We start from the raw sequence: 12,495 nt of genomic DNA on the forward strand, positions 1-12,495 counted from the left end.
CTTTATTAATTATGCATACACCACGAAATAAAGAGCCTTTCTCGAAGAAAAGCTAAGGCCGGTTATTAAAATAGTTTTTGCAGGTGCAATTTTTGAAATTCCCAGGTATAAAGAAAATGTGGAAGCTTGAGGTAGCTAAGGGCGATGATTCTTTGCTGTTTAGCACCAACAATTTTGTTGGCAGACAAGTATGGAAATTCGACCGTGATTATGGTACGCCTGAGGAACTTGAACAACTCCAAAAAGCAAGAGAGAATCTCTCACAAAACCGATTTCAAGTTAAAGCAAGCAGTGATGTTTTCAAGAATTTGCAGGTGATAATGATAGATGAAATTAATTAATTAATTATTTGTCAGTGCGTCTCTATCTTGAACATTACATAACAAGTCTAACGAACTTTTTGTTTTCTTTTGGATTTGAACATGAAAACAGCTTATCAAAGAAAGTGGAATTGATCTTCTCAGTATACCAGCAGTCAATACAATTAATTTATTTTTAAAAAGTCATCATAAATTTTTATTTTTTAAAATATAAAAATTAATTTTTTATATTTTAACAATTTAAATCTAATTAAGTAAAAAATTATAATCTTTTAATATTATTTTAAAATTTTATTTATCATATTTTTAAAATAAATTAAAGTTCTATTTATTTTATAAAAAATACTTTATTGAAAAATATTTTTTATATTTTTCAATATTTGAAGTATTCAGAAAAATAAGTGAATGAAAAATATATTTTTAATTAAATAAAAAATTAAGTCATTTTTTAAAAAAAATAATAATTTATTTTTTTAAAAAAAAATTTTAATTTTTAAATTTTGATAATCCTATTAAAATGTGAAAATATACATTAATGATATAATTACATATTATTAATTTAACATTCAAATAAATAATAAAATATTTTTTTTAAAAATATTTTAAAAATAATATTTTTTTTAAATTATATATATAAATTTTTTTCTACAAAATAAAAAATTACATTATTTAATTTGCAACAATCGCATATGCAAATTTAGCGAAATTGTGGTGTTACTTGCGCACAATTTATACTCCCATTGCGTACTTGTACGGGAAGAGATTTGTGGGGCCAATCAACAATCTCGTTGTAGCCATAAGGAGCGAAATTTACATCCAGCCCTACGATCAAATAGATTGGAATAAAGCTCGGCATTTATGTTTACAGGTCTCTCTCTAACTATATCAGATTTTGAGTTGAAACTCTAATACTAATTTTTATTTTGTTAAAAATTATAAGCTTATATGAATTTATGAAAATGATGCAGGAAGATCTCTACATTCCTCGTTCTCTGGTACAAAATGTGATATGGGACGGTCTTTATTACATTGGCGAGGCACTTGTTAAACGTTGGCCATTTTCCAAGCTAAGAGAGAAAGCTCTGGAAAAAGCAATGAGGCACATTCGCTGTGAAGATGAAAATACCAGATATTTGACTCATGCATGCTTGGAAAAGGTATATCATCGTCTTCTACAGGGACTCTCGTTAATGGCACTCCTAAAATATTGTCTTTTAGATATAAATACATTGAAACAAATAAGATATTTAATATTAATAATTATTATTTGAGGTAAAATTTTATTAATATTTAAATATTATATTATTTATTTCTATTAGTTCATTTTTTAAAACAAAAAAATTATTAATCTTTAAATATTATATTATTTATTTCTACTAATTAACTTTTTCAAATAAAAATTTATTAATCTCTAAATATATAATTATTTGTAATGACTTATTTTTTTAGACAAAATTTTATTAATTTCTAAATATTATATTATTTATTTTTAATAATTAATTTTTTGAGAAAAAAGTTTATTAGTCTCTAAATGTATAATTATTTATTTCTAATGAATATTTTTTTCAGGCAAAACTTATTTTCTAAATGTTATTTATTTCTAATAATTAATTTTTTGATGTAAAACTTATTAGTTTCTAAATATTATATTATTTATTTCTAATTTATTAAGATCAACTTTATTTATATAAGAAGTTTTAAGGTTTTTATTTTTAATTTGTCACTAAAAATTCCCTTTTCATATTAAAAAAATTTTGATAACTAATTAATATATATATATATATATATATATATATATATATATATATATATATATATATATATATATATGGGGTGTGTTAAATATGTATAAATTATATATGATTAAATAAAAAAGTGATTTTTAAAAAATTAAACATGTAAATACATATGCATATATATTTATATTGTTTTATATTCGTATATATTAAAATAAAGAAATTATATTTTTCTTTTAATCTATATAATTAAAGCTTTTAATCAACATATTGTTATTATATAGTTATTGAGCTAACAAGTGTTATTAATTTCTTAAAAAAAAAAACTCAAAAATTGGATAAAAACACTTTTACCAATAAACTACAAATATTTTGATGATTTGAATTTATTAATTATACATATATTAATATTTTTATTTTTTAATTATTATTTTTAATTAAATTTATACTTAAAAATATATAAATACTATAATAAATATAATAAAATTTGATTATATAATATAATATGTTATTAATTCTTTGTTATAGTAAAATATTTATATGATGAATTGAAAATTTAAATTCTAAATTATAAATTAAGAAAATAATAATTTGTAAAAAAAGAAAAAAAAGCAATGTCTCACATTGTTTTTTCAAAAATTTGAGAGGTGATAATTTTCCTATAAAAGGCAATCCTCTTCCTTGTATACTTCAAGTAAAAAGTAGAGTCCAAATATGAGGCCCTCTAGTTATAGTTTATTTTTTTAAAATTATATTTATTTATTTTTAAATAATATTTATTATTTTTAGTAATTTAAATAAATTTCATTAAGTGATAGTAGTAAATAAATATTATATTATTAAATACAAATAAATGCATTTATATTAATAATTAATGATATGAAGAAATTAATATATAATAACAAGATAATTTATTTTTAGAAAATAGTATTAGAGATAAATTTATTTGATTCTAAAAGTAAATTTAGAAATTTTAGTATAACAATTAAAGTCAATTTAATTTGTCTTTAAAAAAAAATTAGGGGAAAATAATATAGTTTATTAAAATGAAAAGGGAGAAAATTTTTTTTGCCTAATAACTTTAGTCTTTAGTTAAAAAAAATTTAAAAAAAAAAAAACATTTTTTTATCGATCAGGCTTTGCATATGTTTGCTTACTGGGCAGAAGATCCAACTCAAGAAGCATTCAAGCTTCACCTTCCTAGAGTTCCTGATTACTTATGGTTTGCTGAAGATGGAATGAAAATGCAGGTTTGATTAATATCAACTTAATTAACACTATTTTTATCATTAGTCAATTTGCCAAGCTAATTAATTAAGTAGCTAATTATATCTCAGCGCCAAGACTAAATATAATGTTTACTAACCTTGTTGCTCTGATGAACAAAGAATTTGGGATGCCAGCTGTGGGATGCTGTATTTGCAACTCAAGCAGTTATGGAAAGTGATTTTACTGATGAATATGGTTCTACCCTCAGAAAGGCGCATGAGTTCATCAAACAAACTCAGGTTTCTTCCCATAATAATAAAATATACATATATATACATATGCAAAAGACTACTGCTGCTCAAGCTTAAAGAATTGTTAACAAACCTCTATAATTTATTGTTGATTTCGATTTTAGATACTGGAAAATCGATCTAGAGATTACAAAGATATGTACTGGTATATTAGTAAAGGAGCATGGCCTCTCGCTGATGGAGATCAGGGTTGGCAAGTCTCTGACTGCACAGCTGAAGCACTAAAGGTAATAATGAGGCAAGTTTTGCCTCAAGTAGGCAGCCCAATACAATGAAAGCTTGGGATGTATCATATGAGGTCTTAGGAGACTTTATATTGCAGGCCTTTTTTTTTCATTGATCTGCACTTTGATTTCCACACCTCGTAGCCCTAAAAATACTTTTATCATACCATTCAGAAATCACTCTAACTTAAAAGTTTAAGTTTTAAGCTTGAAGTTAAGAGTCTCGAGAATAGTTGTATATCTCTAAGAAACACACTGAATCAAAACTGATTGGTTTGCAGGTTTTACTTTTGATGTCAGAAATGCCATCAGATATGGTTGTTAACAGCGTTGAAGCAAAACGATTATATGATGCTGTGGATTTCCTCCTTACTTTACAGGTAATGATATGCTGTGGATATGCATCTCATGTCTCCATCAAGGCTTATATTTCTCATATATTCCTAATAATTTCCAATACATTATTGTCTTGTGATTTATAGAGCAAAAATGGTGGTTTTTCAATTTGGGAGCCAGCAAGTCCTCATCCATGGTTGGAGTTGTATATATATATATCATACAAAACCCAATATCTACATTTCCATTATCCTTATTATGATTAAACTTCTTGTGTCTCCCTTTCCCAGCTGTTGAATCCTACTGAAGCTTTTAGTTGCGTAGTGGTTGAAATTGAGTATGTAGATATATATATCTGCCTTTTTCCCATCATATATATATATGTGTAAAATAAAATTTCGCAAGGGAAAAAAGGCGCAAAATTAACTATTTTCTAATTCCAGATGTGTTGAGTGCACTGGATCTATCCTCCAGGCTCTTGTATTGTTTAAAAGATTATATCCCAGATACCGGCCGAAAGAAGTAGAAATTGCTGTGGCTAAAGCAACAGATTACATTGAAAATGCACAGAAGAGCGATGGATCATGGTATATATACTTCATACCCTTATATTATGTATATATATACTCTTGCATTTTGTGAATTTTGTGATTTGTATTAAAATTGTATTAATTGGCAGGTATGGGAATTGGGGGATTTGCCACACATATGCTGCATTTTTTGCATTAAGAGGTTTGGCTGCTGCTGGGAAGACTTGCCGCAACAGCGAAATAGTACGTAAAGCTTGTGATCTTCTGCTTTCAAAACGAGTAAAGAAATCAGGAGGCTGGGAGAAAGCTACCTTTCGTGCAGAAATTTAGTAAGCAATTTACTCATCTCACATAACATGAATTTTTCTGTAGCCTTAAATATATATATAATCTCACAATTTTTCACATGTTTGATGATTCAGGAATACATACAACTTGAAGGAAATCGATCAAATCTGGTACAAACTGCATGGGCTATGATGGGTCTGATTCATGCAGGGCAGGTTGATTTTAGATTAATTACTGTTTCTGTACATCATTTGGCCTAATTAAATTTATAATTTATTTATTTATTTATTCATTAATCAGGCTGAAAGGGATCCCACGCCTTTACATGAAGCAGCAAAACTACTTATCAACTCGCAGCTTGAAACCGGTGAATTTCCCCAGCAGGTAAATTCATTTGGCCACTAGTTCTTGTTCCTTGCACCATTAGAGATGATTCCATGCTCATCAGTTTATTAATTTGCAGGAAATCACAGGGGCGTCCTTGAAGACTTGCATGTTACATTACGCTTCGTATAGGAATATATTTCCACTATGGGCTTTGGGCTTATACAGGAAACATGTGCTCTGCTCTCACCAAAAGCCGTAGTGCCCTTTTCTCTTCAAAATGCTCGTCTTATAATAAATTCAAGCAAAACCAAACCTAATGTAAAATTTATCAATATTTCCTTATTGTTCAAAAGATATTTGTAGAATAAGATATATTGATATATTATAAAATAATTGCAAGTTCCATTTATGAATTTCATGTGCTGAAGTCAATTATTTCACTTCTAAATCTAATATCTTCGTAATATTATTAGAAAAATTACAAAATAAAATAATATTTATCTTCATAAAGGATATCAATTATGTTAGTCAAATATTAATAAAAGGGCCCATTCAGGATTGAGATTGAAACTATTTTAAAAATAATTATAATTTTTTTAGTTGTTATTATTGTTAAAATACGTTAAATTTAAATTAAATTCAAAATTTAAAAGTTTTTAATAAATATTTTTCAAATTAGACTCCAAATGAATAAAGTTATAAAGAGAAAGTGGCGTGGGCCTGATTCTGGGCCAGAGCCAGGCCCAGTTTCATGTGCTCTATCATGGGTGTCTAAGCTAAAGCTAGTACTACGGACAAGGGAAAGTATCAACGAAACGCAAGTGCCCATTTCCGGCGAGAAAGATCAAGGAATTGCTCTCGAAGCAAACGATTTTATTGAGAGAAGAATTGGAAAATGGCAGCGATAACGAGTGCATTGATAGCAGTGGCAGGACTCGTACTTGGATGGATAGCTATAGAGATCGCCTGCAAACCTTGTCTGGAAAAAGGCCGTCAAGCTATTGATCGATCTCTTAATCCCGATTACGACCCCGACGACGATACCGTTTCTTCTGACGTCCGCGTCCCTCTCAACCCTAACCCTAATCCAGATCTCCAAGACCACCATCCCAATCCCAACCCCAATCCCAAGGCTGCTGATGTCGAACCCTCTGCTGCTTCAATCCCAATCAAGGTCATCTGATCTTCATTTCTGCCTGAAAGGATATTAGTATTTGTCTTAATTTTCACTATTTTAAACCCTTTTTCCTCCTCCTCTTGCTAAGAAATGAAATGAAAATGTGGATGAAGATTAAAAAAAAAAAAAAAAAAAAAAAACTCTTTCTGGGTGTTTGATAGGTGTGGGATGATTATGTTTTAAATAGAATTGGATCATGAGATTGTGTATGCTTGTAACTGAGAAATTGTTTCCAAATCTTGTAGAACTTTGAAGTCGTTCCAGTACTCTGGCTTCTTTAAAATGGATTCTTTTCCATATCATAATCTCAAAGATAAGAAATTGCTAATTTCATCCTTAATTTCACTTGGATTTTTTTCTGCATTTCAAAATCTCAAACTCTAGACATTGGCCAGAGTGACGGATATCTTGCCCACTGGACTAAGCCTAGTGGCCGACATTTCAGTTGGACTACAATTGATATAATTATATGCTAGACATGATTATTACCGTTGTAACACATTGAAATGTAATTGGAATATACTTTGTTTCATATTAACCTTTTTTAATTTTTCAGTCCCTTTACTTGGCTTTATTCATTTTCCTCACTTCCAAAACAAAAATTTAATGGAAAAATCAAGTCCTTCAAAATGGACCAAAAAAATATCCCGACTCCCAATTGTAATTTCACCAATGATCAGCAACAAAACAATCGCGAGTGACTAGCAAGGGTCATTCAATCCTAATATTATCTGCAGTAATGAAAACATCAAGAAAGCAATGGAGAGTACCGCACAAGGTTTTCATACAATGGAAAAACTTATAACGTTATTTCAACATTGACCATTCAGCTTATGGGGAGTAAGAATCAACCTTCAGTCCTGTGAAATCTCCATTTCCCCTCAGTCCTAAACATGTCAAAAGCCTATCGCTTCTCACTTCTCTCCGAATTGTACGTAAATCTTTTTCTTTCAAATCATTTTCCCCTTTCTTCCCATTAAGCGTCAGTTATTTGAAGCAACTCAAAAAGTCTTATAACAGGAAGCGAAGAATAAAAGAGAAGCTTAATATGCTTTACAATTATATTGTTGGCTGCAACAAAATTAAACCACTACAAGTTAACTGTACATTCATCGGACAGGGATTGAGTAGCCTCTTAAAGAGGTCAGACATCTCCCATGTCATTTACAAGAAGATTTTTTAGTGCCGCAAAATGAATTATGCTAGGTAATTGTATATTTGAGGGTTGCTCTTGTCTCGCAACAGGTACTCCCTGTCGATGAGGCTCTCTATCCTTTTCTTCAAATCCGCTGGCTTGATAGGAAACTTAAGCTGTTAAACATAAGAAACAAAATTTTCATCAAAATCATAGTTCATTTTGATACAGCTTAAAAAATGGGTTAGTTGACATCCTCCGGTCAGTTTACTCAGGTCACTGATGGCTGGTTTAATTGCAATGTTAACACTTTTCAATCCCCAATGAAGAAACAGGTCAGAACTCAGAATACAATTAAAATGCATTTTGGATGGGAAATTTGAAATCCAGGATCTGAACGAGTATATGAATCAAATTTTATAATTTGAGATTTTGACTCGGAATGTGTGTGGCTTCCATATTACGTTGATTCAGTTTACATGCTCAAGGCAAATAAAATGGAATATACTTACCTGTTGGAAGAGTTCAGTAATCAGAAGTGTGTGACTTAGTACTTTCCTTGTCTTCATTATCCGAACAATAGCAGCATCAACCTGCAGCATGCGTAGCAATATCACATATAGTTCACCTGGCTAGTTCTCAGCATTTTTAGAGAACTTTTACAGCGCACAGACAATTATGTTGAGAAGGTGAACCTGGTATTGTCGGTCTTGAAATACTCTCTCAGTGGTGCTTGTGTTCTCCTCTACAGTTTCCTTCGTCTGGATTGCATTGACCTGCATCCCCAAATGACAGTTAGCTTCAAGCTCTAAAATATGATTGACAAAAAAAAATGCATGCAGGTTAACCACAACCTTTCTAAGTAATTAATTTAGAGTGATGAAGATACTGAAGCTTTTAAAGTGAGTAAAGCATTTGACCATGGTCACTTTTGGCATTAACAATATTTATGCAAAAGCTTAACACAATCAGATAAATAGCCACTGCATATACCAACATAACAAACATATGTAGCTTTATACTATACAGAGGAGCAGTAAATCCATCGTTGAAAACAAACGAATCATCATCCTCCACATCCCTCCCTTTAGGCAGCTGTCAAATATAAATTTAATGATAAAAAGGGCCAGGAAAACTAACATCTACCAACCTCGTCAAAACAAGAAATAAGAAAACAAAATGTACAAATTATTGCAACACAGATGACCGCCACCAACCTTTTGCAGGACACGAACTTTTCCACATGCAAGAGACTGCAAAGTCCGTCTCAGTTCTATGTCCTCTATGCTAGTGGCATCCTTAATATCTTGAAAGCTAAGCTTTTGGGCATCATTAAACAACATCAAAACGACAGTCTGGCACACAACACATAAAGCCCTGAACTATTAGAATGCGTCCACTTGTGCAGGTCATGGAGAAATCACAGGAGCAAAGAGAAAAGACCATGAAAAGTAAAGGGTAGAAGACTATGAAACCAGCCTGAAATAGAGAAACTGCCAGCTCCTTTTTACCTTTCGGAAATTCAGCTTTCAACACACAGTGACCAAATGAATTTTGCCACATTAAGCGCCTGCCACTATATTTACTTAAGTAGAATTCTTTGAAAATATCGTGTAGCATATAGGGAATTAGGCATCAGATGATCATTTATTGAATGCTCATAAAGACTATTTGACTTGTAAAAAAAAAACAGCTACTGGGTAACTTGTGCACAACCTGATAGACATTTAGCTCGTGAGGAAGCCTAACATCCATGGGCGGATATGTAGGCCAGTACCTGCAACCAACTCAACAAACCAAGAATCAAAAATTGAGGCACCATGTATTGGCTAACAATACAATGCATACTTGGAATCTAAAATCGGCTTCTAAACCTACCCTGTTGTTAAAACATGGACACTCATCTCAATCCCTGATGGAAGTTTTGTCCTTGCCAGGGATGATTGTTTGAAGGATTCATTTATCTCCTTTGAAAGTTCAATATCCTGCAAAAGAATTTACCAAAGGATGCACTTTATCACATACCCATATGATTTTACCATATGGTTGGCAACTTGACATGTGTTATAGACAGAGAGAGAGAGAGAGAGATTTAATGGAGGTTTGTAACAATATGGATAACCTCAATTCCAATTGCCTAGACACTTTTATTCCTCCATGCTTGAAAAATTGAGACTTATTCAAAAAGCAACTTACCATGATGTGCTTCTTTCCTATTATAACAGTGTACTTGTTATAAAAGTACAAGCTAATATACATTAGTCCACCCAAAATTGCTGCCAAGCATTTATTTTTGACCTCTCCCGCTCAAATTTAGTACCCATCAACAATATGGTACAACACACCGAGTACATGACAGTACTAGTATGATACCATATTACAGTATAAAAAGTAGGCTTAGCATACTTATTAGTAGCTAAGCAGTCCCTCATTTGCATTTAGTCAAACCAGAATGATTCCTACCAAAACCATGCAAATGCACATTCAGTCAATCATAGATATGCATTGCACTGCAAACATTTCCCAACACATGCTTCAACACAGCAACACACCTATTAACCTGTTTTCATTTGTAAAGATTAAAATTCTCTCTCTCTCTCATGAGCACCATGGCAGGGAAAATTGTGCTGATTGACAATAGCCAGTACACAAGGGGACATGTTACCTATAAAACGCATTTAATTTGGAACAAGAGGACTACATTTTTGCAACCTAGGGGAAATGTTGCCCACACCAGGATAAAAAAAAAAAAGAGGGAGAGAAATTAAAATCATCCCAACTTTAATCTGAGTATTTCAGATGCATGCTACACCTCTACTGGGGACTTCAGAATGAAAATTTCTTAGGGCTAATGACCAAAAAAGGGTGTCCCATTGGATGAGGCTTCTCACTCTGTGGACTATGGACGTAAGCAGCCTTCCCCTTGCACTAATCTGAGTATTTCCTTGCTTTGTAATTGTGACCCCCAAGACACACTGGAGCAGCATTACCATTGCATCAAACCTCACCCTCCTGGGAGGCACTAATAGCTATATGAAATTTATATTTTTGTAGCAATAAATTAACAGCTTGGCATTATAGGTCATAATGGCAACATGGAACAATTATTAATCCTAGAAAAAAAATTTATATTAACATACACACCTTAAACATTCCTTCAAGTTTGTTTGTAAACTGGCTGCCGCACTCGGTCTTCAGCTGCAGTAGCAATTCAAACCTGTTAATATGATCAATAGAAGATAAGGATTAAGAACATATGTGAAAATATCAGTCCTTAACCTTTGATATCATAGATTTTTCTGCATCGATAGAAGCACTTTTTCCCAATAGTAGTCTTTTAGCAAGATCTTTCTTATAAAATGCTTCAAACACATCCTTGCCCTTCATAAACTGAAAAGACCTTAAACGGGAAAAAAATAGTCATGCATGAGCCTCAGCAAGACATTTTCTAGAACACAACCAGAGATGATTTAAATAAAAAAAAAAGGGTAGATGATTTTAAATAAGTGCTAGAGTAAATATGTTAATTTCTGGTCAAACAGATCAAATTACCTGAATAAACCTGAACAAAACCAAAACTTTATCAAGCGTACCCTCCAACTCCTCTTCAGAGGTTCCCTTATTTCCAGCACGAAGCTTCTCATCCAGAAACTTTGCAATCAGCTCAGCCGGCCGGTTCTATTAAAGGGAGAACAAAATAAATTCTTAGCCAGAAAACTTGAAAATAATAACACAGAATTAGCAGTTTCAACCAGCTAACCTAGAATCATTCTTGAGGTTGACATCAATTATTCGACTACCAGTTTCAGCTAACCTAGAATCTGACTTCCCGAAAGACTTGATTGATGGTTTGAATTTTCTTTTATTGTTAATCAATTTAAAAATATAATATATGGAACAAAAATTATTTTAATTTTCAAGAATGAAATTTTGCACATAGACGCCGTAGTAATTTAACCATTTTAATGCTTAACCACCGACGATCCATTTCAATGCGACTGAATAAATTCAGATTTTGATTGATGTAAAATATTATTATATTAAAAAAATATATATTTTATGTGTAATAGGCTTAGTTAATTATATGCGATTTTCTTTATGAATTTTAAATTTTTTATACATCATTAATTAAAAATTTAGATGAAAATAATCTATACCTTTGTAATGAGCACTGATAGTTTAATATTTTACTCATTTGCATAATAATTTTAAGTTTATATAATTAAAATGTGTATAATTGACTTACATTTATAAATATATATACATATTTTTCATTAAATCATTCATTTGAATTCATTCTACTGCTAATATAATAATAAAATTTAAAGTTTCATTTTTATAAATAATATTAGTTATGTCTTCAACATATGGTAGTTTCATGAAAAAATATAAACCAATATTCAGTCACTGATGCTCACCAAATAAGCATTATCAAAATCTAAAACTTAATATCTCTAAATTCTAATTGATTTCTCTCATATTTATAATGGAAAATGATTCAGAGATCAATTTAATCCGCATTAAATATAAATAGATACCTTACTAGTGATCTACCCATTTTAATGTCTAACCACCAACTACCCATTGAATAAACTCAGATTTTGATTGATGCAAAATATTATTATATTAAAAAAAATATATTTCATGTGTGACAGGCTTAGTAAATTATATGTGATTTTTTTTATGAATTTTGAATTTTTTATATATCATTAATTAAAAAATCTAGACAAAAATAATTTATGCCATTGTAATGAGTACCAGTATTTTAATATTTTACTCATATGCATAATAATTTTAAGCTTATACAATTAAAATGTGTATAATTGACGCACATTCTTACATTTATAAATATATGTGCATATTTTTCATTAAATCATTCACTTAAATCCATTCTACTGCTAA

At 30.6% G+C, this 12,495-nt stretch overlaps 1 protein-coding gene and 1 pseudogene across 1 annotated transcript; one reads left to right on the forward strand and one right to left on the reverse strand.

The window, feature by feature from the left end:
- Window positions 1-5,684, forward strand: LOC131175891 (beta-amyrin synthase 2-like; annotated as a pseudogene).
- Window positions 5,685-7,489: 1,805 nt separating this feature from the next.
- On the reverse strand, window positions 7,490-11,581 carry LOC131169166 (cullin-4-like). The gene is made up of 12 exons (XM_058140577.1): window positions 11,552-11,581; window positions 11,146-11,271; window positions 10,873-10,974; window positions 10,738-10,791; window positions 9,472-9,578; window positions 9,309-9,370; window positions 9,073-9,203; window positions 8,811-8,948; window positions 8,587-8,688; window positions 8,289-8,369; window positions 8,106-8,186; window positions 7,490-7,769 (listed from the first exon to the last, which is right to left on the reverse strand). The coding sequence occupies exons 1-12, from the start codon at window positions 11,579-11,581 to the stop codon at window positions 7,656-7,658; spliced, it is 1,128 nt and encodes a 375-aa protein (XP_057996560.1). The 3' UTR covers window positions 7,490-7,655.
- Window positions 11,582-12,495: the final 914 nt, after the last annotated feature.

This window comes from Hevea brasiliensis, chromosome 18, assembly GCF_030052815.1.
Source record: "Hevea brasiliensis isolate MT/VB/25A 57/8 chromosome 18, ASM3005281v1, whole genome shotgun sequence".
In the NCBI taxonomy this organism is placed as follows: Eukaryota; Viridiplantae; Streptophyta; class Magnoliopsida; order Malpighiales; family Euphorbiaceae; genus Hevea; species Hevea brasiliensis.